General features: G+C 38.4%; 2 protein-coding genes across 4 annotated transcripts in view; both read left to right on the forward strand.

Annotated features, from left to right (window-relative positions):
* GTF2A2 (general transcription factor IIA subunit 2) overlaps positions 1–27,666 on the forward strand; it is a 167,454-nt gene that overhangs the window by 130,333 nt on the left and 9,455 nt on the right. The window lies entirely within an intron of this gene.
* Positions 5,111–24,863, forward strand: BNIP2 (BCL2 interacting protein 2). 3 transcript variants are annotated; one of them, XM_053465105.1, is made up of 12 exons: positions 5,111–5,301; positions 10,611–10,727; positions 11,352–11,419; positions 13,417–13,482; positions 15,483–15,668; positions 18,152–18,328; positions 19,325–19,427; positions 19,993–20,124; positions 20,884–20,970; positions 21,079–21,177; positions 21,680–21,715; positions 24,300–24,863. In XM_053465105.1, exons 1-12 carry the CDS (start codon positions 5,240–5,242, stop codon positions 24,349–24,351), a joined length of 1,185 nt encoding a protein of 394 aa, XP_053321080.1. In that variant the 5' UTR covers positions 5,111–5,239; the 3' UTR covers positions 24,352–24,863. The 3 variants fall into 3 exon arrangements, with proteins under 3 accessions (XP_053321080.1, XP_053321078.1, XP_053321079.1); XM_053465103.1 differs by lacking the exon at positions 13,417–13,482; XM_053465104.1 differs by lacking the exons at positions 13,417–13,482; positions 21,680–21,715.

The raw sequence follows: 27,666 nt of genomic DNA on the forward strand, positions 1-27,666 counted from the left end.
ACAAGGCTTTCATATACATTATCGTTTTCCTTTAAGGAAAATATTGGGTATTTTTTGGATGTAATTGTTACCAATGTACCTGCCAGCTCCACCCAGTTTATGACATCATGCTTGTACAGAAGTCAGTGTCATCCATCCAAGCAGGCAGCAAGCACAACACTACATCTCCTTCCCTACTCATTTTTTTAAATTAAATAAATACATAACAAATATAACAACAACTACCCATTCAACAAAATAATCAGTCATCTGCAGTTTCCTCTTGTGTAAACCTTTGGCATATGGCACGTTGTCTCTCTGGCTAGTGTCTCTGAGCAATAGGAATTCTTTTTCATGTACAAACATGACCAAGTCTGGTCCTGGTTAGAATTTTTTGACTCGTCATTACGGATTTCTTCATTACTGGCATTACAATGTTCTTCATTACTGGTTGGTATCTCTGAATCCTCATGTTCAGTTGAGTCAGAGTCTGTTGTTGGATCATGCCAAACCCCACCCCAATTATCATAGTTGTTATCCGATTGTTTTGGTATTTGATGATTCTTATCAGACTGGTCTCTTTCTAATCTTAGTCAAAACTGATTCACATGATGTCGACACACACCTGATTGAGTGGTTATCGCATACATCTTTGGACCTTCAACCCGGTCAACTACTCCTGGGGCCCATCTTTCATTTTTATAATACAACACTCTCATTTTATCTTGCACGATGAGGACTGTTTCTGTGACATCTGGTGTGAATAAATCTAGCTTTGTACGGATCTTCCTCCAAAACAATAGTTGAGCAGGTGCCACTCCTGTGGTGCGGTATTGAGTAACTCTATATTGTTGTTAAAATCGTAAACTGTTTTTAGTATTTAACTGTTTTTCTGATTCTGATCTCTCTGCTTCTCCATTTGTGGCAGGATGATAGGGTGCCGTCCGATGATGAATTCCATTTTCATGTAAAAAGTTCTGAAAGTCTTGTGATACAAACTGGGGGGCATCATCTGTCACCAATTTCCTTGGTAATGCAAATACTGAGAATAATCTTTCTAATGCTGATATGACTTCAGTAGTTGTAGTCCGTGTCATTGGAATAACTTCTGGCCACTTAGAGTGTGCTTCATCATTAATAAATAATTAATTATGAAATTCCATCAATAGGACCAGCAAAGTCTAAATGCGGTCTCTCCCAAGTTGTATTAGGCCAGTCCCATGGTTGTACAGCTCCTTGTGGCAGCTGTCCTTGGACTTGAATGCACCCTTTGCATGACATGACATATTGCTCAATATCTTTCTGATATATCAACTGATGGCCACCAAACATAATCCCTACCCTTCTGTTTAATTCTGACAAAGCCAGGGTGACCTTCATGAAGGAATCGTAACGTGGCTTGATGTTGCTTATTAGGTATTAGAACTCTTTCACCCCATAAAATACATCCATCATGTAGTGTGAGTTCTTTGGCTCGTAATAAAGAAGAGGAAGTATTTTTCTTCAATGTAAAGAAACAAAGTATTCCTGACAGTAAGTATTCAGCAAAAGCAACATTACATATTAACTTATAGATGCGGAGCACAGCATCATGGAGCTTCTGAGTGCAGTTTTAAAAATGCTTGTTATCATGCCTGTGGTAAAGTAGGACACCATCAGTAGACTGTATCAAACAAATTACATAAGAAAGGAAATCATCACATGGCTTTTAGAGGAAATACAGTTCATCAGATTCAGAAGGGGACCTACACCATGGTAGGAAGGTCTGAATCTTTGACAATCCAGGTTAATATGGAAGGGAAAGATTTAACCATGGACATAGATACTGGGGCTGCAGTTTCAGTTATGACAATTAAAGACTGGAAAAAGTTAAATATTCCAATATCTGAACAGCCAACTAGTATGAAGGTACAAACACAAACTAAAGAAATATTGACACTGGTAGGATCTGCATCTGTGTCTGTACAAGTGGTAAAACTGCTAATCTTCCACTGTACATACTTAAATCGGGTGGACCACCTCTATATGGAAGAGACTGGATACGGGCCCTTGGCATGCCTGAGAGTCTCACCAACAATAAAGTCCATATTATGGAAGCTGATCATACTCAATGGATTGAGAACATTAAAATCAAATATGCCCCTGTGTTTGAAGATGTTCTGGGAAAAGTTAAGATCAAAAGGGTTTGGTTACAATTAAAACCTGGAGTTAGGCCAACGTTTTTTAAAGCTTGGACAGTACCATTTAAAGGCAGGAGTTGATGCTGAACTGAGAAAGTTAGAAGAGTTAAAGATTATATCACCAGATCATCGTAGTGAGTGGGCCTCTCCTATTGTACCAGTACGGAAGAAAGATGGACAGATTCGAATATGTGGAGACTTTAGGATGGTGTTGAATGAACAATTAGCAGTGGATAAGTATCCTTTACCAAGAACGGAAGAGATTTTTGCTAACTTAGCTGGGGGACAGCATTTCACAAAGCTTCATTTGAAGAATGCTTACCTTCAACTCAAAGTACATCCAGAATTTCACAAATTACTCACCATCAATACTCACCGTGGTTTGTTTCAATATAATCGAATGATCTTTGGAATCACTCTAGCACCAGCCATTTGGCAACGTACCATAGAAGAATTGTTAAACGGCTTGCCCCATGTTCAATGCCTTTTAGATGACATGTTAATCACGAGCAACACAGAAGAAGAACACTGGCACAATGTAGAAAGAGTATTGCAGAGACTAATGACCTACGGTTTGAACTTAGAGAAGTGTGCTATCATGCGCAACAAACTAGAATTTTGTGGCCATAGAATACATTGCCATGGTATCCATACTGCCGATGACTTCAGGCTTGTATGGAAGCCAGTCTCATCCATCCATCCAAGCAGGCAGCAAGCACAACACTACACTTACACTATGCTACGGGTAATCTAGGGTAAGGGTTTTTTAAAAAAAAAGATTGGTTGGAATTAAATTGTGATTTACATAAGCGCTATGAACATATAAACTCTTTCCTTTCATTTATTCTTTCAGCTCTTTTTTACTGCTCTGTACTTTCTTTCACTTCTTCTAGTCTTTGACAAGTGGACAGAAACAGATCCCAATTACCGTACCAACAAGAGGAAGTCCAGAGGAAAGTGCGTACTGGAATCTGAAACTGTACATCATATTACCGTATTTGCTTGATTATAAGACAAGTTTTTTTCCAGAGCAAATGCTCTTATAATCGGGGTCGTCTTATAATCAGACCTCACCTAGGTCTGACTATGAGACTAAGATCCAGATCCCCCGCAGCAATGCAGGGGACCTGGATCCTCCTGCCCCCCCCCCCCACTTACCGGTACTTCTGAGTCCCCGGTGCTTAGTCCGGGCAGCGTGTAGAGCTCTACGCGATTTGCGTACACAACTTCCGCTGCAGCCGGGAGGAGGTGCGGTTAGGTGCGGTTCCCCGTGATCTCTGACAGCCGGGGAAGGTCTGCACGATGGACGCAGACAACCCCCACTGCTAACCGCACTTCCTCCCGACTGCAGCGAAAGTTGTCTACGTGAATCGGGTAGAGCTCTACACGCTGCCCGGACTACGCACCGGGGACTCAGAAGCGCCGGTAAGTTTGGAGGAGGGAGGGGGTGGGAGTGTTAAATGGGGGGCATAAGGCATTTCTGGAGGCAGAGTGCTCTGTGAAATGCCTTTTAACCCCCTTAATGCCACTCTGCCTCCAGAAATGCCTTATACCCCCCTATATGCCACTCTGCCCCATAATATGCCTGTTAACCCCCTAAATGCCAGAGTGGCATATAGGGGTATAAGGCAATTCTGGAGGCAGAGTGGCACATAAGGGGTAAAAAGGCATATCATGGGGCACAGTGGCACATAGGGTGTATAAGGCATTTCTGGGGCAGAGTGGCAAGCCAGGGGGCAGATGTGCATAACTGGGGGGCAGGTTGAAAAAAAAGGAAATAAAAACAAAATATTTTTCTCAATCATAGCTTTTATTTAAAAAAAAAATTGTTCACATAGTTTACATGAATTAACATTTACTGGTAAAACTTATTTCCTATAGGGTCGTCTTATATTCAGGCTTTTTTTTCATAAATTAATATTAAGATTTGGGGGGTCGTCTTATAATCGAGCAAATACGGTATCTTCCTACTATACAGCAATACATTAGGGGAGTAGATATTTGAATATTTTGTTGGAAATCTTTTATTCATCGGTCTAAAAGAAAGTATAATCTAATCCATTTTTCAAATTTTTGTAAAGATATACAAAAAAAATGATTTCCCCCCCCCTTAATTTTTATATTTTTGGGGGGCCCTTCATCTTTATTTTCCTATAAAAAGTGATTTTGCTTAAATGTTTAAAAAAGTGTACTCACCGTTGAAAAACATAAATTGCTAAATTGGTGACCATTGTGACAAAACCACTTTTTAGATCTAAATTTCACTGTAAACCAAGTTGTAACCCAATTTTACAAGAGTACATTATATTTCTAATTTACATAATTTGCATACACATAACCCTTTAGGGACCAAGGTGTGTGTCTGTGTGTATGTATGTATGTATATATATATATATATATTTATTGTTTAGTTTAAAGCAAATCTTAAAAGATTTGAACAATTCTGGAAAAAAAATCTGTTCCACCTACAAAAACTACCCAAGAATTTGCTTTGTTTTGGAAACATCTTATATGACTAGTATTTTAATGTGTTTTGGTAATTTCAGTACAATAACAAAGAAAAAGGCTGATTTACGTGTTTTACACTAAAACACCCACGCTCCCTTTGAGAGGGGCTGATTTTGGCTTCACATAGTTCCCGCTGGTGGGGTTCGCCGCGCACGCGCATTCCGACCAAAGCTCCACGCATGTGCACTTTATTCTATAAAAATAAGAAAATATAATTAGAAAGCGCATATTATTTGTCTATTAGTCTTGGGTTTTAAGCGACTGAGCACTTTGCTGCTCCAATATCTGTAATATGTCCCGGTGCACAGGAAGGGTCACGCAAGTGCGCTTCCGTAGCTTTGACGTTTTGCGCGCCAGGCGCTTTTGGGGATTGTAGTTTCCTGGTTGAACGAGTTGCTGCGGAATGCTGGTCTGTGAACTACACTTCCCAAGCGCCTTTTCTCGCTTGGGCACCTTCAGCAAAGCCAAGAATTTTGAGAAGGTACGGGAGGCCGTGAGGAGAACGGGGTCCCCGTAGGGATCCGTCTGTGCCACTCCTTGTTGTGCTTTGTGTGGGCCCGATACCTAATGATATGATTAATGGGGATGGGCCTGCAGACATGAGCACTGAGGAGGCAGACATGCAGAATGAAGAGTGAGTATGACTGCTCTGATCACTACGGCAGGCGGCTTTGTTGCCCTTTAATGATGATAATGATTTATGCTAATTGCCTCGCTTTATCTATACTCATTATGCATTAAATTTTTTTATTTGGCCATTTAAATAGTTTCTGGGTTAAAAATAATAATCTTAATGTATTGACTGGTATGTGATTGCTCCTAAGGTTATAATTAAATAGTATTTTGTTTGTGCATTAAGTACATGAGTCTTTAAAATATTTCAAACACTAATTTATTATTTGATTTAATATTTAATATTTGCAGAAGATGAAGATATATATATAACATTGCGATCGCTGACCAAAGAGCTTTCAATCTAAACTTTGCCGTGCAAGGGATCGGTGTATAGTGACTTTGTAAGTGATATCAGGCTTTCCTGTTGCAGGGCAGTAACTGTGCCGCTCCCTCGCTTCAGCAAATAGAGATAAATGTGCCTCCCGGTAGAGCCTTGGATGTCAAACTAATTACATGATTGCTGTATGAAATGAATTAAGAATCATCTGCCTTAATTACCTGTGTATTTAAGTCTTTCATCCACCCGCAGCGGCGCATTTCAAAGCATATTTCTGTAAACCTATGGATAACCTGTAAATCTATTATTAAGATAACTTGCTCCAATGTGTTCTTTTTATCATGTGTTGGCTGTGGAGGAAGCCTTTTATTCTTGCTTAAAAAGAACAGGTTATGGCCAATAAAATAAAGGAAAGATACATTGTATAATCTATAAAACCAAATCCGTCGCCCTTGTGCCAAGGGGTGGTATACGAGTTGAATAGCCTTCCAGCTGAAATGGTAGATGTTACAGTAAGGGACCCTGAATGTGTATGGGATTGGCATATGGGTATCCTCACTGTAAGACTATACCAAGGACCAAAAATGTATAAGGTTTTTATAGAAGGCAAATTGATCAGAGCTGAATCTGCAAGCACTAATTTGCCCGTTAAATGGCGTTATGGTCCGATAAGGTTAGTTGGTGTAAAATGCAGAGCTTTTTCACTCTTACCGAAAAAATATTTTCGATTTTGAGCTTGTGTCTTAGTTTGGTTGTTTGAAATAGTATATTTTTAGAATAGGGAAATTGATTCATGCGCAGAATAAAACGGGGCACATATTAATATATTGTACATGTAAAGGGAACTATACACTTGCATCAAATTTTATACATTCACCAGGAAAAACACACACATACTTACACAAAGCCGTGTGTTTTTATGGTATATATTCCTTTCAATGTTTTCAATTCTTGTTTTGAAAACAATATGCTGAACTCACAATAATATTTATTACTGCAGCACATTATCTGTATTGGCAACTACATTAAAAGATGCCCATATTAACTTGGCATGGAATTTGGTGGCTCTATGATATCATTGCACATTTTTAATTTAGCAAAATGTATTTCTTATTGTGAGCCAAAACATAATGCTGACATGGTGTTCTGCAATGTAATTTGAGTAGGCAAGCAGCACAATGCCTTTATGTTAGATGACATGTACTAGAGGTCAAGAAAGTCCGACCTAAATAGTGTTTACTGTGCACCCATGTTACAAAAAAAAACCTGATGCTTTAGTACTGTTGGTGCAAGTACACAAAGTGCGGCAAAGTACACGGGTATAGAGAATAGTAATCAGAGTACTTTGTGTAATTCTAGGCATATATCCCAGATATCAGTATAGATGCTTTACGACTTAGAACTTTAGTGATTTGGACCCAGAAGAAAGGAAGTGATTTGGACCCAGACGAAAAGAAAAACCTAGGCATGCGTGGCTCTCCTTAGAAGCTTATTAAAGTTTTAATGTTATACATAGCAGGAATAAAGCCAGGAATGGAAACCATTTCTCGTCGATTTTTATATATCGCCTCTTACATTATTCTGCCTACCTCTGATTTATTAACCCTGGCGTTGGAGTTCCCAAATATCTTAAAAAATTGGCAGACAAAAATAAAAGCTGTGAGTAATTGAGATAATTTTATTTCTGTGGGCGAGCAGTATCCAAGAAAAATGCAGTAGGAATTAACAAATGGCAGATGATATAGTATTTACAATCCACAAAAAATCCAAATATAGCTAAATTGGCTCAAATAGCAGTTACGTGATAATGCTGAATATAAGGGCAAAATTCTTAGTGTAGAACCCATTAGAGGTGTATATATGTGTTTATTTTAAGCTTTTATTTAATACATGCAAGCATCTCATAGATTAGGGCATGGGAAATTCTCTCTTTATTACTTTACTATACGTATGTTTGAGAAAGCATCGACCTGTTCTGTAATTCCCACCAACACACTATTAAATGGTCCCAGATAGCAAGAGGCTATAAAGTAGGATTAGATTTCAAGCTTCCTGTTGCCTCGCTTGCTTGAAGAAGCCATTGCCTAGTAGACAGAGACAAGTGCTGCTGCCACCTATATCCATTAATGGGAGTGGGGCATGGAGCAGGAAAGGCCAGATCACAGAAGAATACTTAAAAGGTCTAAATTTAGGGCAAAAGAGGAATTAGGGAAAGTAGTGACACGTGGAAAAGTGCTGTCATTTACTGAAACGCTAAGATTAAAGAATAGCTAGGATATGCATCATTCAGTCTGTTTAGTATGTTGTTTATATGTCTTAGACAATTAATAGTAACAAATACAAAAATGTGTGTTCTCATAAGTAGACTCTTAAAATGATGAAAAATAAACACTAATAACCATAACTAATAGTTAATACACTAAGTATGGACCTCCTAAATCTGAATGTGTGCTTCCTAAATGTACCCCTTACATATCTAGCTTGAAAGAGGTAGAGCATTCATTGTCTGTGGTTATTTTGGTGTTTAGCAGAACAAATGAAGATGCGACCATAATGTCTAGCTAGAACTATCAGAGCTAGGATGGCAAGTAGAAGTAGCCAAAGGGAATAGGTGGACATACAGATACATTCAAGGCTAGGTAAGTGCAATTTTCTGTAAGTGCCAGAGTTGTGAAGTCAAGGTCTGTAAGTTACTGTAGGCATTTGAAATTATGGAGAGTTGGCAAATGGCAGGTGGTTGGCGGTCCAAAGGTATGGAGCAATGAGGGGATAAGGTCTAGCTGTTGAAGGGGCGGGTAGATGCCTGTTGAAAGCTTCTTTTCTGTGTTGACCCAATACAAGTTATAAACTTTTACTCACTGCAGGATGAATGAAGACTAACCAAGTCTGACAGAGAACCAAGCGGTGTTTGCTGCAAATTGGAATCCAGAGAGGGGAATTGCTTTTTTTGGATCTTAAAGTCAATGTTATCATAATTAATCTTGAATTCTATAGATGTGATCAAGAGATTGACATGGAAAAATATCCATTTGTAGGGATTTTCATGCTGAATGATTTTATTATCATTATTAATAAATGTTTTGCACTCATCATGTTTCCACTGGGAACTACTACTGCCATGCCTTGAACAGACCTTCATGGGAACGCCATAACCTTAATCACTTTAAAAATTCATGACAGAGGTGAACGTTAAAGAGCCACGTCCGTGGTGTCCTGTTCACTAGCACACAATACATTGCCTGTAGGGTGTATGGGTGGGTCGCATTGTGGGGGTATGGATGGGGATAGGTGATTATATCAATCTTTTCATACATCTGTTTACCTGCTTCTCCAGCACAATACACAGATCTCCCTTTTTAATCTATTAAACGCACATATGTCGTCTGTGGATGACAAATCCACTTTAATTATACCTTCGTTTTCTTTAGCAGTTAACGCTCTACCAAATACGTACTTCTAAATTATTCAGAACACTTTAATACTTTCCATGACGTTTATAATCCGCACTATAGCAGAGCTAAGCAGAGAGCTACCGCTGGTTGGCCAAATGCCTAGTGTATGGTGTAAACCAGCTTTTAGGGGTATCTGGTTTGTATTCTAGCTTTATTATATGTACACGTGTCTTATAGTGCCTGTGTAGAGAACATCCCGATGATTTATGACCCTGTACAAGTGACATTTAAGCAGTAGCCCGTTCTGCTCTGTAAGTCAGCCGACAAACCCTCATCCTGCTTCCTTGAGACAAGCTAAGCGGTATGGTTGTTTTCCTATGGCGGTTTCCTGTTTTACAGCTGCAGTCGATAACATGCTTTTGAAGCCCAAGCTAATTGTTTAGTCCTCTTCCCGCTGACGGCTGCTGTTCCTTCTGTGTTAATGCAGGTACGCTAGCGTTCATGCTCCCGGCAGCACACACGCTTTCGAGTGTCCTCCGACTTCCCGTCGATTTTCTTCTTCCTGTGGCAGTGTTGCTAGAGCATCACTGGGGTTTACCAGCTAGTAAGGGAAGTCGGTAGGAAAAATTGTATGTATACGGACACGCACAGATGTGTAGGGATATGGGAATTATCCCGACGCGTTTCTCCTAGATGGCGATAAGTTAGGACATAAACTGCTTTCTTCATTTTCAGTAAGCATGAACAATTTTCTCAAACTGAGATCTGAAAACAAAATTTCATGACCTCATCTATCCCTGGGACGCATTTGACCCACAATACAAATGAAGATGTGTATCTTTTAATCTTGCGGTGTTTTACGTTTGGTTTTGGATGTGTGTGTGAGAGTGCAGTAGCTTGGAGCAACACTGGAAGCTTTTTCCACTCCGTTCTGATATATATATATATTTTTTTTTAAATACTTTGGATGTACTTCATAAACCTAATTCAGTTAACGTTTCCCATCTGGCTAGAAAGTTAGCTTTATTTCCATAGCCCTTCTATCTTAGCCCTACCACTACAAGTAGAAATAATTTAAAAATCACTACCCCCCAAACCCCTTAAGCCAATATAGTATTAAAATACGTAAGATAGGGTAATATGTAAAGGATGTAGATGTTGCCTTCTGGAACAAAGAGAATCATGTGTGTTGTGTATGACTGCAACTATGTTGCGGAACATAAATAGGGTCTTTGTTGGCACCTACAATATAGAAGGCATTTTAATTGCAAAACAAATTATTTTTTTCTATTCTAGTATAGATTTTAATCTGATATTACTAATATTTTTTAAGTATTTCAAGGTTTTAAAAGAAGGCCCTTCTTCTCCTGAACAAAAGGATGTATAATCTGTAACAAAAGGGTTAAGCATGTGTAAGGCTGCAACAACTATTTATAAAAAGAAAAAAAAAGCTTTTATGTCAAATTATATTTTTAGTAAGCTGATTATTCCGCTGCATTTGTTCACTTAATGTATGTACGGTGCTGCAGTTTTGTATTAGTTTTAAGTATTTGTGTACCTGTCTGTAATAATTGTTTGGTATTTGTTTTTTGTTGTTAGCCAAGAAAATGTTAGTGGATCGTTTGAGAGGCAGGAGTCGGTTGCTACAACGGAGGCCAGGCTGCGGATGGAGGGTGTGGAGCTGAAGGAGGAGTGGCAGGATGAAGACTTTCCAAGGTATGCAAACCCAAATCATTTTGTACAGACAGGTTTCAGCTGGATAATTTCCGAGAATGTCTACCGCAGATGGATATATAATATTGGATTAAACAGTGGTGATATTGCCGTATAAACAAATAAAGCAGCTATTGACGGGGCAGTTTAATGTGCCATAGTGTATTTAACCTTTATAGCTGCACCACCCCCTCCATGGTTGGGTTTTTAGAGCCACTTTTGGCTGTGTAGTAGCCGGTCAGAAGTTGTCCCCATTTTAGTAATTGGGAGCGTTGTCGGTGCATGTGATGGCGGGGAGTATGCACAGTAGGAAGCAGATATTGGCTGAACACATCAAGGATCTCGGGGGAGAGAGTGTAGAAAGATGAGAATTTGGTGAATGCCTCTGGTGAATCAGTTCTGAGCGCCCCTAGGCACGCACATGCACACGTATCCCGCACTCCTTACTGACCTGATTCTTTGGGTTGAACCCATGATATCCCATGACAATCTCAGCTGTAAGTATCCAAGCAGTGTTTGAGATACTGGTTACTTCTCTCTGAGGGACGATGAAGGATTTGGCACACACCAGCCTATTAGTAAAAATAATAATAATAAAGTAGAGGTTTGTTCTTATTTATTTCCCAGACCTTTGCCTGAAGATGACCATATTGAAGGAGATTACCTATCTGGGACAGATGGAGAAGGCAGACCAAGTAAGAACATGATGTGTTTTATTCAAACCCCAAAACTTAAAATATGCTTTTATCCCACATTGAAAAACAGAACGGCATTGCGTAGTTTAATGGAACACTCTGTCCAAGTTGCCAAGTTTACCATAATATGAATCTAATGTGGATTTCCTTATGATCTACGAAATATCCGTTCTTGACAATTACGTTTTGCACACATGTTGAATGTACTTCCTTTTGTTTAAAACGTGCTAATTTATTTTAATACCTAAACACAGATATTACACATTTTGAAGATTAAATCATTAGCAAAGCGTGTCTCTGTTTATTCATCTGCCCCTATTAGTGGTAACAGATCATGGATCTGGAATAAGTCCTGTTTACCATCAGTGTAAAGAATAACCATATCAATATTTAAATAAAACTGCCCCTATAATAAAATTAGAGTATGTCGTCTGTTTCTTTGTTGGATAGGTGGATGGCTAATGGCACAGACAGGTTGTGGCTGAGTTTAAACCTGACCCCTGCAGCCAAGGGAAGAACACTAATGATTTTTCATAGGCTAGCTGTTACTTATTAGGAAAAGGAAGCAGTGCAGTTAATTACAGCATTTAAGAGATTAAAATACTCCATAAATGCAAATTACAATAAGAAATATTGCGTATACCATTAGAGAAGCCATCATAGCTTCCTGTTCCTGGTATTTGCACAGTAATCACCTGGTCATTTTAAGGCTCTTTTATAGGCCTAGTTTCTTTATGTTATTGGTACTGTTAGGCGTTGTAAGTGTGAGAAGAGAATATAAATCAATTCTCTGGCCCGAATATAAAATGCTAGTTTTGCCTTTTGCCACATCTCCACTTCTCCTTTAAATAATTCCTTAGTTTTAAGTAAAGTGTTTTGAAGCAGTTGCAGTGAAGGAGATGTAAAACGTAGCATTTTAGCAATTAAGTTTAAGCCAAAAGTTGTGAATGTGACACACAGTCAAGACTTAGCACAATAAGCTTAATGATACCATGACTCCAACACTGCCCAGTCTCGGGAATACAGCGGCCGGTTAACAACTATGTAAACTAAATTGTGCATGGCATTGTACACCAAGCAGTCACAATTAATAACACATTACATTTATTGATATAGCGCCAATGGATTCTGTAGCCGTGTTACAACAGTCAGTAGTCTTTTTACAGTCAGTAGAATATTTTAAGTTCACAAGCAATCCAAACTGGTACAAAAGGAGAAGAGGACCCTGCTCTTATAATCTTACAATCTATTATAACAAGCTTTTCTCTCCAACTAACCTCCTACCTGGAATAATCCCACCGCTGCATGCTGGGTACTTTTAGCTTTTTTTTTATTGCGTAATACATGTTGAGGACCCCAACGTATTCCATCCTACTGGTGAGATGAAGACCTATCATGGGGGGATCGCTACTCAATGGAAACTCACCCGTTAATTATACACTTCTGCAATTACCCAATCTTATACCCACCCTAAGCCAATGAAGGCTTCTTCATTATCCAGTAAAAGGTTTTCATGTTTGGAGTTGAGTGGCACTGCTGGGACAATGTCATTGAGGCACAGAAATCTTCAATAAAATGTACACCACTTTATTGAAAAATCTCTTGATGTGTATTATTCCTTTTGTGCCCACTGATTGATGTGTCAGATGCTATGTTTTGTTCCTACAAACTCAGCTTATCTGCTGACCTTTAGGTTGCTTACAAACTCCAGCATTCTGGTCTTTGTGGCAGAACGTTTGAGGTTCTTATTAGGGCTTTCCTGGTATGACTTCACAAGGTTTTTATATTGTTTATGTTAAGGTTTGTGATAAGGACTAATTGTCTCCCCTCTTACGATCCTCCATACTGAAACGTCTTTAACGGGGCCATAAATAATATTGGTGTATGATTTGTTTCAGACTGCGCTTTGGTGGTGAAAAATGATCTCTCTAACAATACCTCAACTGTCTCTGTTTTGTATTTCCTTGTTTATCATGGACCCTGTCTGTCTGCTTTAGCTTGGGCATTTCCGTTGCTGGATCAGTCAGTTTATTGTATCCCTTACTCAGCATCTCCTAATTCACGCAAGTATCTACCTCCTGGCTATATCTGCATGATCTTCTGTCTGCCTGCCCATGCCTGCTCTATCAACCATATGTGTTTGTTCCTGTTGTCTGCACCTTCCTAAGTCACTTCTCTGCAGTACCGATGATTGTAATTTTATTTGCAAATAGTTAAGTGCCAGTCTACAAATACAGGATGGTACGAGCAAGGGAAAAAAAAGGTAATCTGTTTTAAAAATGAGTTGATTAATGAAAGCACATGTTTGCTGCCCCTGCACCTACATCACGTAAAGATGCTGCATATAACTTAGAATCCTAGGAAAGGCTGAATTATGCCAATGACGCGGGACATGTACTATAACTATATACAAAATACTAAAAGCTATTTTTAACATATGCTTTCTAATCATATGTTAAAATTACAGATCTGTGTGTCCATTTACATACCGTATTTGCTCGATTATAAGACGCCCCCCCCCAAATCTGAATATTAATTTAGGAAAAAAAAGAAAAGGCCTGAATATAAGACGACCCTATAGGAAAAAAGTTTTACCAGTTAATGTTAGTTCATGTGAACTATTGTTTGTTAATAAAAGCTACGATTGAGAAAAATATTTTGTTTTTTATTTCCTTTTTTTTTTTTTTTTCAACCTGCCCCCCTCCCAGTTCTGCACATCTGCCCCCAGGCTTGCCACTCTGCCCCAGAAATGCCTTATACCCCATATATGGCACTGTGCCCCATGATATGCCTTTTAACCCTCTAAATGCCACTGTGCCCCATGATACACCTTTTAACCCTCTATATGCCACTGTGCCCCATGATATGCCTTTTGACCACCTATGTGCCACTCTTCCTCCAGAAATGCCTTATACTCAGAAGCACCGGTAAGTTGGGGGGGCATACACAGGAGGATCCAGGTCCCCTGCATCTGAGTCCCCGGTGCTTAGTCCGGGCAGCGTGTAGAACGCTACGCGATTCGTGTAGAGTGGAAGTTGTCTAGGCGAATCGCGTAGAGCTCTACACACTGCCCAGACTAAGCACCGGGGACTCAGATGCACCGGTAAGTGCAGGGGATGTGGATCTTAGTCTCATAGTCAGACCTATCTGAGACGACTCAGATTATAAGATGAGGGGTATTTTTCAGAGCATTTGCTCTGGGAAAAAAACTTGTGTTATAATTGAGCAAATATGGTACATTTTGAAAGCTTAAGAAACAGCGTTCCCAGAGTTAGAATAAAGGTTTTAACAATAAAATAATTTTTTGATGGGACTGCATGAATTTGGTTCCTCAAAAGCTGCATCTTTTTTCCTATAGCCATAGAGGTTATGAGTTACTGGAATGAACCTTGCTACTCGCCACCTATAGGCCAGTGACCCTGCAAACAAACCAGTTGGAGCAAAGACCTGTTTTTTGTAATTGACTGACCAATGGAGAAATATTTGGGGGATTTTGTAGCAGGTTAGGAGCAGTCTAATATTTGTTACTAAAGACAAGCGATGATTCCCACACCTGGCCAATATATGGCTTTTGATCAGTCACTATCACCTTGTAAGTTTTGCTTGAATGTGCCTAGGAGAAGGTATCTGAATGTCACCTGCACTTGTGTTGCTTGTCACTTTTTAATAATGGGTCAATGGTATTAGTTCTCTATTAGCTTGTGATGCACAGGTTTGTTTAGTGAGGTCTATAGTCAAAGTTGATACCTTTTTATTGGGCCAACATACATACGTTACATATCTTTTCTTCATGTGGAATTTAGATGCGGCTGACACACTGTCTGGGTATATAGGGCACCATAGATTAAGGTGTGAATTAATTTGAAACGTTTTATTTGGAAAAATCAGGCCTTTGCATCGCATCTTTAAGACGGAGGTAAGAAGCCTGTTTGTTGAATTGCATCTCCCATAATCCTCACACAGGAGTTGCAGTTCCAGTAGTATCTGGTTAGCCACTGGGAGTTCATGCCTGCTATACTCAATTCTCAACAAAATGTTAAACCCTTTTTTTTTTTCTTTATAGTTCCAAGTCCAGTGGAAACGACTGGCAGTAAGAAAGCTAAGAAAAAACTAGTGGCTCCCAACCTTAGCTTAACTCTGGATCGCAGTGATGGCTCCGTTTTGTCTGAAGACTTAGATGAAAGTGGAGATTTGGATTTAGATGACCTAGACACCCCGTCCGAAAACAGCAACGAGTTTGAGTGGGAAGGTAACGTTTTCTCTTAATGCTTTCAAATTTCAGCGTAAGAGACGTTTTGGCGCCAATTGCGTCTCTGGGACAAGTTCGTAAATTGACTTTAACCATGGGCACGCTTGCAACATTCACTGTTAGGGTAAGCTCAACCGAATTGCGCTGTGTTATCGTCTATAGAATTCACAGCAAAATCGTTGTATACCAGCTGCATCTTATTGACATGTTGAATTCCAAGTACAAATAAAAACAATCTGGTGATCAAAGTCTTTCAAATCAGAGAGGCCTACATATTTAATATGCCTTTTTCCACTCCATGTGATCCACAGGACTTCGTAGTGTTAGCAGATTGATGGAACTGATGTCGTACTGCAAGATAGACATGTCTACAAGCTTTCAGAACATTTCTGTTCAGGACCACCAAACGCCCTACCCTTACTTTTTGTTTAGGGTTTTCCTTTGCATTTAGTCTAGGAAGCTAGGTAGGATCTTTAAAAAACAATATGAGCTAAAATGATGCATTTCATAAAAGAAAAAATGTATTTTGTTTCTTCAAGGTGGGATACTTGCATTTCTTGTTTAAAAATCTCAACAGACGCTGTTCGTTCTGCAGAGTTTTAAATGGATCAAACAACATGCAGATTGTTGTATAAAATAGGACTTCATTTAGGAGAAGTGTCCTGTGGTGTCTGGTTTGGCATTTTAGGAAGAGCGAGCAGTGATCTGGACAGTAAGCTGCCTTAGTGAATCATAGAGATCTAGCTTTGTTAATCCCTGTTTTATCCAAGCTACCCCCCCTCTACTGGTGACCTTCTGTACACGGTCAGAAATTACTGTAACTTCAAATTACTGGAGCAGTTTATTCCCAAACATTGTAGTTGTATTTTTAATGCATGTTGGAGTCCATTGTACATGAACTTCAATGCATTTAAATTTGGTGTAAGCATTCTTGAATTATTCAAGTAGAAAAATGACGGTTTTGTCAAGTGTACTTCCTGCACGTGCTCAGTAGCATTACAGCCAATGGGAACTGAAATTATTTTAAATGCTCGTTTTGTCTCAGATTTCTGCTTTTCTGAAGTAAATGTTCCAAAACAATTCTCCGTATGCTAATCTCTTGTTGCTGATACATATTGTGAGTATAGCTGGTTCTATTTATAGGATAAACTCTACTTTTGCAAGTTAACCATATTCCTCGTTTAGATTTTGCTATTAATATTTCTTTGAGCTGTTAAGTGCGTTCATGACCACACGCCTTAACTTCAGGATCGAGCAATTAAACAGCCATGCTCCAACCCTTTAATTAAAGGCACAATAAAGGGTTCCTGTCTCCTCTCTTTTTATTTTCTATGCTGCTGTCTCCACTGCCCCTGGAGGATAGTTTCCCTTAAGAGCTAAGCCTTGGAATTTGGCAAGTAAAAAAAAGCATAGGTCGTTTTCTCCTTGCTTTATGGTAAGGCCCTCGCTTCTTGGTGTCGAGAAATTACGAACACCTCCAATTACCAATGGAATCAGTGAGAATACTATGTTTTGTCAGATTGCTTTGTCAATGTATTATTCCAAGCTTTCTGATTTTGCGCATGCCCGCATTATGATTCATAGCTGATCTTTTGCTTGCCCACTGCAAAGTGCCATTAGTACATCTTGTGCTGCTTTAGCCATTTAATCAGTAAACCATCGGTAGCTGTGCTTGTGAACGTAACTATTCACTGTGTGTGCTGGGCTCTGGGAACAATGTAAAATCCACTAGAATTGATGAATGCATATAATGTGTACATCAAGCAATTTAAGCTGCACCACAACAGGGGTTATTGTGGGAATATACATAACAATATAGTTGATTTTGATAATAAAGGCTTATCAGGCTTCCATTGATCAAACTGACAAGGTTTTTCAACAAATATGCAGATCAAAAGATCCTGAACCATGTCTATGATAGGCATTTCTAGGCTAGTTTTTATAGCTGAAGCAGTTGCCATGGAAACCCAGTCAGATGTTCCTGTTGATTGGGCCTTTATCACAAACTGCTCTTTATAGGTATAATCCAATATATATATATATATATATATATATATATATATATATATATATTTAAAATGGTCAAAATTTGCTTTTTTTTTTTTTTTAGCAGGAACCTTTAATGACCAGTATGATGTAACAAGGGTTAAAATTGTTAATCATGGCATGTTTAGTATGGTGTCACTGTTTCTGTTTTTTTGGACATTAATGTACTGAACATTGTTCCCAGGGTTCCCAGACAAGAGTAATTATTCGAGAGATGGGGCAGATTAAGTAAACGGTGAAATGCTGGAGGGATGTAAATTAACGTAAACTGCCTATGTTGCACTACGGAGCCTCATTTACCAATCTTGGAGATGATAACTTGGAGGTTTCCATTAACTGGAAATCTTTGCAGCCTTTTACTATTTAATTGATCTACGCCTTTGAGTTCTGACACACTTGAAGGAATACCTTTTCTGAAGCGTGTATTATCTTGACAGATGACCTCCCAAAGCCAAAGACTACTGAAGTTCTCCCAAAAGGATCCATACCTGAATACACTGCTGCCGAGGAGAAGGAAGAGACCCGACGCTGGCGTTTGTTTCGAATTGGAGAGCAGGATCACAGGGTGGACATGTCTGCCATAGAACCATATAAAAAAGTCATAAGTCATGGAGGTAAGGTGTACGTGTAGACACAGGTTACTGGCCAAGCTAATTCCAAGTGAGTGAACATATGCTTGAAACACTGGAACTGACACGCTCTAATGGATCACTTTAGTATTAAACACTCTTTAGCCAATTGTAAAATAATCTTTAACGTTGCATGATCCTGTTACATTTTAGAACGTATGGTTGGCAAGAGTGGATAGAATTTGGAAGCCACACTGATGATGATTATTATTTTTTATTTTGGAAACCTAAGTAACATCAGCCAGCGCTGACTTTTCAAACCTTGATTTTAGGAAGTTGATTTTTGTTTTGCTTTTGTGTTCAGCTTTAGAATTTATGGTTATAATAGAAATGACAATTGGGACATATGGAGAGATCTGTTTTTAAGACGCATCAGGCAAACAAATGTTTTATGCAGATTTTGCAGTAATTATATAGGGGTAGTTTTCCCTATATTTAATAGAGCTTTTAGGATGGTGCTCAAATGACTTTTGCTATTTTTACTACTGTTTTGTTTGAATTATTGTGGTGCAAGAAGCACTTTGAATGTGATCTATTTGCACCCTAGTAACGTATCCACTGAAACAGGTGTGGTTTAAATACACAGCAAACGCATAAGTCGTTTTGCCTAAAAATGCACTTGCTGCGTAATGCACGCTTCTGTTTCAGATGCGATACAGCCACTTTGATGAATATTTGCCTTTTTTAACTTACACATATAATTTTTGGTGTTACAATTGTGGCCGCAAAACTGTTTATAAATTGACACAATCTCAATATTGCTGAGCCGAGCAGGTAGTGCCATAAAAGTCATCCCATACTTTTAACTTGGTCTTTGAATACCCCTTTTGAGGGCAGAGCTCTGTTGTACAGACGGGAGAATAATGTACACTGTAAGTTAATGTAATGTGTGATTACAGAAATGAATCAGACTATGTTCCGCCATGTTACCATTGTGTGTGCTTGAATTGTTAACTGACGGTTTTCTTAATTATGTTTTAGGTTATTACGGAGATGGCTTGAATGCCATTATTGTATTTGCTGTATGCTTCATGCCAGACAGCAGTCAACCTAATTACCGCTATCTAATGGACAATCTTTTTAAGTACGTATATTTGTTCGTGGGTAAGGATCTTTTGTGTGTGTCTAGCCAGTTGAACTATTAAGTCGAAATCCTCCTAGTGGTGATAACCCGACCTGCATGCAGAAAGTATAAAAACATTGCCTGTTTCTTTGTGCTTCTTCAAAAGAGCTCTGGCCGAACATCTGGGACACCTTGCTGATGTGTCTTGTTGCTGGGCTCGGTCTTGCCATGGTGTATGACTTTTGACATTAAACTGTCTTCAGCAACCTCACCTTATTGAGTTTTAGCTATTCCTCACCCAGTTTTATTACTGGTCATTAGCGCCTGTTTGGTGTAATTGTTTAACTATATGCCTACAAAATCACTGACTTGTTGCAAGTGTAACTAGAAGAATTGATGCTGTTTTGAAGGCAAAGGGTGGTCACCCCAAAATTTAATTTGATTTAGACTTTTCTTCTGTTCACTCGCTTTCCCTTCTGTTAAACGTAAGAAAAAAAAAAAAAAAATCTATTGACGTCTATTTTTGACACACAATAACGTTCGTTCGTAACGGAATGTGTGTTTTTGCTGTGTTTGTTTTTTTTAGGTATGTTATTGGCACTTTGGAAATGTTAGTTGCAGAGAACTACATGATAGTTTATTTGAATGGCGCCACAACACGGAGGAAAATGCCAAGTCTGGGCTGGCTCCGAAGATGCTATCAACAAATTGATAGAAGGTAGGCTGGGTTTTGTATCTGTAACTTGTTACTGTATTAAACTATTTTAACAGTTATCCAACATTTTACCTAGACAAAATATTTCACTATAGATAAAATGCCTACTGTGCGCTATTCTTGCTAGAATATGAAGCTGCTCTGGATATTTCAATATTTTGCGTGCCTAGTCTACTTACTTAGTTGATCTCATTGCTTGTTTAATGGTATAAACGTATTTTCTGCCAGTTGTAGAAGGGATTCCTTTCTTGTGCGTCACGGAACCGCACGCATATGGTAGCACAAACTTATCACTTGTATGATAATTACTCTCTGTAAGAAGCTTTAAAGGGACAGTCTAATGTACCTGACACTCCCTTTAAAGAAGCAAGCCTATTAAAATATACTGTAATCCCCTATGCATCCACACAGCTATCATGTCCCTTCAAGGAGTGGAAAAGGATGTTATATATATATATATATATATATATATATATATATATATATATATATATATATATATATATAAATTAAATAGATATAGATCAGTTTCACAGTACAATTGCATAATGTCTCAGGGGCCAGGTAAAGCCAAGTGGCCTTATCGGCTACACATACATACATACATACATACTCACTCTCTCGCTACCCCCTTACATGTGTGTGTATGTGTATATATTTATGAGGGAGATTGAATTCAACACAACTATATCTAATTATTTGTGTATTCTGTTTGTCTTGGTCTTTATCAGTGTAGTATCTGACTGTCTTTCTTCTTTATAGGTTACGGAAAAATCTGAAATCCTTAATCATAGTTCATCCTTCATGGTTTATCCGAACACTTCTAGCTATCACAAGACCTTTCATTAGGTAACGAACTAGATTTATTTATTTATTTATTTTTTTATGTTCAGTTTTTTGTTTGTTTTTTACCTGTTTTAGCCTTTTCATATTTTGTTTTCTTATTTTCATTTTTAGCTCAAAATTCAGCCAAAAAATTAAATATGTGTTTAGCCTGGCGGAGTTAGCAGAACTTGTTCCCATGGAGTACGTCGGCATACCGGAATGCATAAAAGAGTATGTAGTGGTGTTTTTCACAATCCTTTTACCCATCCATGCTTTGTAAAACATATGGTGATGCTTTTACCGAGATTTATCTTACTATTCCTACTATTAATCCTTTAAGAAAATTAGATTACCACATATATAACATTTTAATGGCTAGATCAGGTTACATTTCACTATATTGGTGTTTTTATAGTGGTTATGAATAAATAAGCTGACTTATGTAGGGTTTGTATAGACAAGATGTCTAGTATTATCTAGTATAGAGGAAGGGTACCTTAAGTTTTAGTTTATTATTGAAAATATATTTCCAAAATCTGCAATGCTACAATTGCACGTAGATCTTTTCATCGTAACGTAAAAGAAGCATTTTTCTTTAATATTACGTTGTACATGTTTATTCTACTGTATGTTATTTCTGTTGAGTTGTTGGACCTGTTATAGGATATCTTGTTTAATGGAGTCTTTTTTTTTTTTTAATGTAACTTGTAAATTCCAACTCTCTCCTACTAAGGTATGACGAAGGAAAATGTAAAAAGAAACACAGAAGGTATATGCACACCTTTCCTGGGTTGCACCAAGATTAGTCCATCTGCTCTGCACAAACTAACCCTTCCCTTATTGGTTGGCTTGCAGAAACACATATAGCATATGTAAATATAAACATGCACTGAATAAATCTAGGTATACAATTTTCCGGTTTGCAAACTACTTTCCTGTAATTGGCTGATAAATCACCAATGGTTCCTAGAGTTTAATGTTTGATCTCCAACATCTTTGAATACAGTACATTCCAGAAACAATATAGCATGCTAATTTTATTCTAGAATGCTTTCTATCTGTGCAAACTTAAGGAGGTCCTGCATGGTCACCCCTTTTCTGTTAAACGTCTGGTCACCCCCGTAGTCATCCACCTTTCTTTAGTCTACATAACTAATCCTTGTAAAAATGTTTAGGGTACAAGTCAGTGTATGCAGTTGGTGTTCTAGTGTTATGTTTGTATTTGCAGTGCTTTAAATGTCAAAGCTAACCAATATATCACAACTCGATCCTGTTGCCAATCCTCTCTCCTGTCAACATGCCCTGCATCCCGAGGGTGGTTCCACACTTAATATCCCAATTGCACAGCTTTATTCTGCTTGAAACGGCAATGTAGTTTCGACAACCCTGTACCCTGCATGAGCCGCTGCACATTAACGGAACTTTGGTTGCAATAATTCATCGGTTTAATCCAAAGGTTAATTTCTAATTTTAGTCAACAGATGTCAAAATCACAATTATTTAAGATTTTTGTGTTCTAATCGCTTGCAAGATAAACATGTTTTTGTCGCTGTTTATTTTTTTTTTTTTAGGTTAGCCATAAATGCCATTCACATCTTCTTAATTGCTTTGTATTTAGGCAGACCAGCATGTGCCTAGAACATCATGATCTCTAAGGGAGACTTAATATAGGAACATGTCAATGTTTTACTTGCTTTCTGACCGTTTCCCATGTATGTGATGTCCATGACTATTTACTTGAATGGAGAGCAAGGAGGAGGTTTTCTTGTCTATAGGTTTAAAGTCATATAATCTGTCCCTGATGTTATAAAATATTTAAATTTGTCCAGGTTGTCAGTTCATCATATACTCTTAATAGCTTCCAGATTAGCAAGATTTTCCTGTTACAGCTTTGCCCTCTCAACTCTACCAATATTGCGATTACCGTGTCTCTCTAGACATAAAAGAGTCCCATGGTGTAGAAGCTACCTGTATATGACAGATTAAAACAAACAAAGCAAGTTTCAGACATGGTTGTAATTAAATATCTCCCCCTATTTGTATCAAAAGTAAATTTATGTCGCACTTTGAGGTAGGTCATCTCCTTTTTTTTCTGCCCCAGTTAAAAAAAAAAACAAACAAAAAATCTGCATACTATACTATGATGCTGCGTTAAAGAAATGTTAACATCTGATAGGGAAGTTGTTGGTTTTTTTTTTATTTATAATGCCAACCTGATATATGTTTTGTTGGGTGACAGAGGCTCTTTAACAAGGACAGCAACTGCTATCTAGGTACATATGGTAAATATACATTTTGGTAAATGCTCCTAAAACGACCGTCTCCAGAGAACAGAGCCTCCTGACTTTATAGGAATAGTTTATTCAGGCTTGTAAATATTACATTTTACTAGGCCGCATTATTAACCTTTTGCTAAGGGTTGAAGTGCCTAAATGACCTTCTACGTGTGGAGTGTACATGAGAGAGAATTCTGTCGTCCTGTATAAGTGTTTAGGATTTGGTGTATTAGATTGGTAGACTCCCGTAGAGCTGCTATCGGCAAGCTTTGTCCTAAAAGCTAAATACCAGTGCAATGGATAGATTACAGAAAAGATGTACAAAGCGCTCTATACTGAAAATGACCCTCAATTCCTTATTATGCTAGTACACAGTCCAAGAGTGGCCAGTTCCACAGTAGCCACCAGGTATAGGAATTAAAACGGCAAGGTAATATTTAAAGAAACTTTCAAATAAAAAATAGTACATTTCATCTGCTGCCACTTATGTATTCTCTCCATATCAATGACAATGAGATCTCAAATCCCCTAAGCGTAGGCGTTTTTTGCAGCCATAAAACTGTTACAAAACGTAAAATAACCACGAAGCTGATATTTTCCAAGAATCCTTGAATTTCAACACTACCCGGAAGGTCCTAAAAATATACTGAAGAAATAGTGCCCTTTTAAGCGTTATAAATCTGGAGCATTGCATCACATCCAGCAATTAAACTGCAAGCTAATAATGAAGTTCAATCTACTTTCCAATGTTTAACTTCTAGAAGTATGTTGCAACCTATAGCCAGTCCCTATGTTAAAGGCAGCATAGAAAATAGTTTTATTTTACTACCAAAAGAACAAAAAAAACAACGGCTATGAAATACTAAATAATGGTGGCAGCCCAGTGAAGGATTTTTGGAATATGGACCTCAAAGTAGGACTCTTATTGCTGCCCTGTTTCTGCCACTCGTACATGAATAATTTTACTAGTTTCTATACAAAGTCTTTATTATATTACGCATCTTCCTAACAAATTGTATGAAAATAAGTTGCAGAAGATACTAAATGCTAAATTTTATTTGTTTGGTATTTAACTAGGGTTGATAAGGAAATTGGCAAGAAGACTGAAGACCAACCCAGTGAGCAGTAGGACTGTATATGACTGATGAATGAAGGATATCTTGAAGATGCAAAGTGTTGGGGGGGGGTGTCCACATATTTTGTCTTTTTTTTTTTTTCCCTGTTTTGACAGATGCCTTTTTAGATTTTACTGATGCGGAAGTGAACTGTTACACAACTACACAAATATTGGTTAATAGGCTCTGAATCTATTGCTGACTGCCCTACAAGTCAAAGATGTACGAATGTACTCAGTATACACAGGATCAGTATGTTAGCCTAGCTTGCAGAGTTGTCATAAATATTGTTACATTGGAGATGTCGGAGAAAGCACCCAGTATTGTTATACAACTATTGTTTTTGTTCATGTTATTAGCAAACGAAAACTACAAAACGGCAGGATTGCGGAGACGATAAACGGTCATGAATGATTAGAGGCTTTATTGCCAACGTGCCACAGATGCACTGCTTGCTTTGAATTTACCTACAGAATCGGTCTCATGCTGGACCAAAGTCAAAGAACTCGTACAGGCATGGTCACAGGGTAAAACTATTCCACCGCAAACATAGAGCTTCTCTATTCAGAATTCTTCAAAAGGGTTCATGGTATAACAACGGCTATTTTCTTTTCGAAACCAGTTTTTTATTTTGTGTAACAAGATTTAGTGGCAGTTGAATTCACCTACAGTGTTGCTCAAAATATAAATTAAATGGAATGTCGGAAATACTGCAGCACAAAAATGGGAAATGTGCAGTTCTTAATTACCTTGGTGCAATAAAGGTTCTGTCTGGTGCCTAGGAATGTAGCAGACATCCTAAAAACATATATATTTGTGTGTATGACCAGTTTAGCCCTCATTATGTCCTTATGACAAAGTGTGGATTTGCAGAACTTTTGGTGTAACAATTTCATCATTAACCTAATTTTTTTTGCTGTTCTGAACTTATTGGATGGGTTATAGCTTTAACCATTCAGCCTGGAGGCCAATATTAAGATCTACTATTTTGTTAAGGTGGGGGGGGGTCTGTGTAAGCTCACACCAAAACACAGATGTTTTTAAAGAAATATCAGCTATTTAAATCTCAAAGGATATTTGTTTTCTTAAAGGCCAATAGGATGATTACAGTACAATTATTGTGGGCTTGAGCAGGGAATAGAAATGTATGCTAAAACAGATACAGAATTCCTTCCACAATATGGAGGTCAAATATCATAGTATACTTAGTACTACAATGTATAAATACGCATATTTACAGGGTCCCGCGAAAGTAGTCTACTGTGTAGAATGAAAGCTAGAATAGACCCCTGAGGTTGAAGGGCTCATTATAATTTCCTTGCCGAGATCCATTTTTGTTTCCTCGTTCTGTTATTTCCTCTGAGCTTATTTCTGAATTGTCAGCTCAAAACAATAGGGAAGGCACCGGCTACAGGGAGCCCAACGACTTTCAGAGGGTATTGTTTAATTGCACAGTGAAGAAGACCGCTTCAACGTTTTTCACAATAGCAATCTTGGAGACATTAGTAAAGTCTTGCTGCTGTTAATTTTCAAGGCAAAGGAAATCCACCTTGACGAGTAATTAATAATTCTGTTCTCAGCCATCCCATAGGCGTCAGACCCCCACGTCATAGTAAGTTAAACAAGGGTGTATCACTATAGGAACATACTTTTTCCTGCCCTTTTAGCTGGTTTTCGTTGAATCCTTAGAAACGTTAAGTGAAGTAGGATAGTGCTGCTTAACAGCTTCAATTATTCTGAGTCCTTGTCATTTGATAAACTACCTTTTTATAGGCTAAGACTATATTGTGGCCTGTCAACGTTATTCACAACCGATTGTAAACTGTTATATATTAAAGGGAAATGACTAGCTGCTTGGGAGTTACCCTTGGTGCTTGGATCCCTCCAGCAGAATATAGTGTTATATCAAGTGTCATTTCTTAGATCGATAGTACCTGTATGTAACTATGTAAATGTTGCAGTAAGGTCAGGTTTTTGACACAAAGTGCAAGTTTTAAATTGTTTACCTTAATACTTACCTTTTTAATATTGTATTACAATTGTTTTATATTTTATAATATGTCAAAGAACCACATGTTTTGTTTTATTATGTACGTAGAATGGACTCTTGCAACTTTTATCTGGTGGATGCATGTTCTTCATTGAAGTATTTATATTCATAAAAAAGGAAATGGAAAGAGATAATATATATTTTTATGACTTTTTTGTGAACCATATTTTCTAGCGTTCTCGGTCCTCTCTGCAGGCAAATTTTAGGCTGTCATTAACTGTTGCAAAAAAAGATACAACTGTTAGCTATGTTTGAAAATGTTTTGTGGGGTTTTTTTTGTTGCCGTCATATGTAATATCATGTGCCTGCTCCTTACTATCCACATATGCAGTTAATGTAGAAACAGACACTGTTAACAAGGACTGGTGTCTTTTCGCTGAAAAAAATAAAGCCAGACAAATGAAAATGCATTGCTTCTTCTGTCATTGGACAGACAAGTTTATTTTAGAACAATGATCTTAAAATGTAAGCTGTAAGAAGTTATGTAAAAAATTAAGTGGAAGTAACCCTCTGCAAAATTAAGCGTTACAATCATTAGGAAAACTTGATTGTGCTCTACTGTCACGTGGTAGCATCCATGATAAATACAAAAGTAATTCTGATTAAAGCAAAATTCCCTCAGTCAGATTCAAGGGGTTTATGTATGGATGAATGTCTATACACACACCCACCCCCCCCCCACACACACACACACACTCCCCCCCCCCACACACACACACACACTCCAGCCATAATAGTATGGCCACCTGCCTAATATTGTGTAGGCCCCCCTTTCGTTGCCAAAACAGCCCTGCCCCGTCGAGGCATTGACTCCACTAGACCTCTGAAGGTGTGCTGTGGTATTTGGCACCAACACGTTAGCAGCAGATCCTTTAAGTCCTGTAAGTTGCGAGGTGGGGCCCCTATGGATGCGTCCTGGTCCCGTGTGTTCTCTAGGTAACCGACGCACACGCACCCGGCCATCCACGTGATGTAAAAGAAAACGTGATTCATCAGACCAGGCAACCTTATTCTATCACTCTGTGGTCCGGTTCTTATGCTCACTTGCCCATTGTAGGCACTTTCGGCAGTGGACATAGGTCAGCATTGGGCACCGACTGGTCTGCAGCTACGCAGCCCCATACGCAACAAACTGACGCACCGTGTGTTCTGACCCCTTTCTATCTGAACCAGCACTAACTTTTTTCAGCAATTTCAGCTACAGTAGTTTGTTTGGGTTTGAACACACATATACACACACGCATCGATGAGCCTTGGCTGTCCGTGATCCTTTAGCTTA

This window comes from Spea bombifrons, chromosome 4 (genome assembly GCF_027358695.1).
Source record: "Spea bombifrons isolate aSpeBom1 chromosome 4, aSpeBom1.2.pri, whole genome shotgun sequence".
Classification (NCBI taxonomy): Eukaryota; Metazoa; Chordata; class Amphibia; order Anura; family Pelobatidae; genus Spea; species Spea bombifrons.

Coding starts and splice junctions, on each gene's coding strand:
- BNIP2 (XM_053465105.1), top strand. CDS start 5,240: ATGATTAATGGGGATGGGCCTGCAGACATGAGCACTGAGGAGGCAGAC. Junction 20,971..21,078: donor ATCACAAGACCTTTCATTAG/GTAACGAACTAG, acceptor TTTCATTTTTAG/CTCAAAATTCAGCCAAAAAA. Junction 21,178..21,679: donor ATACCGGAATGCATAAAAGA/GTATGTAGTGGT, acceptor TCTCCTACTAAG/GTATGACGAAGGAAAATGTA.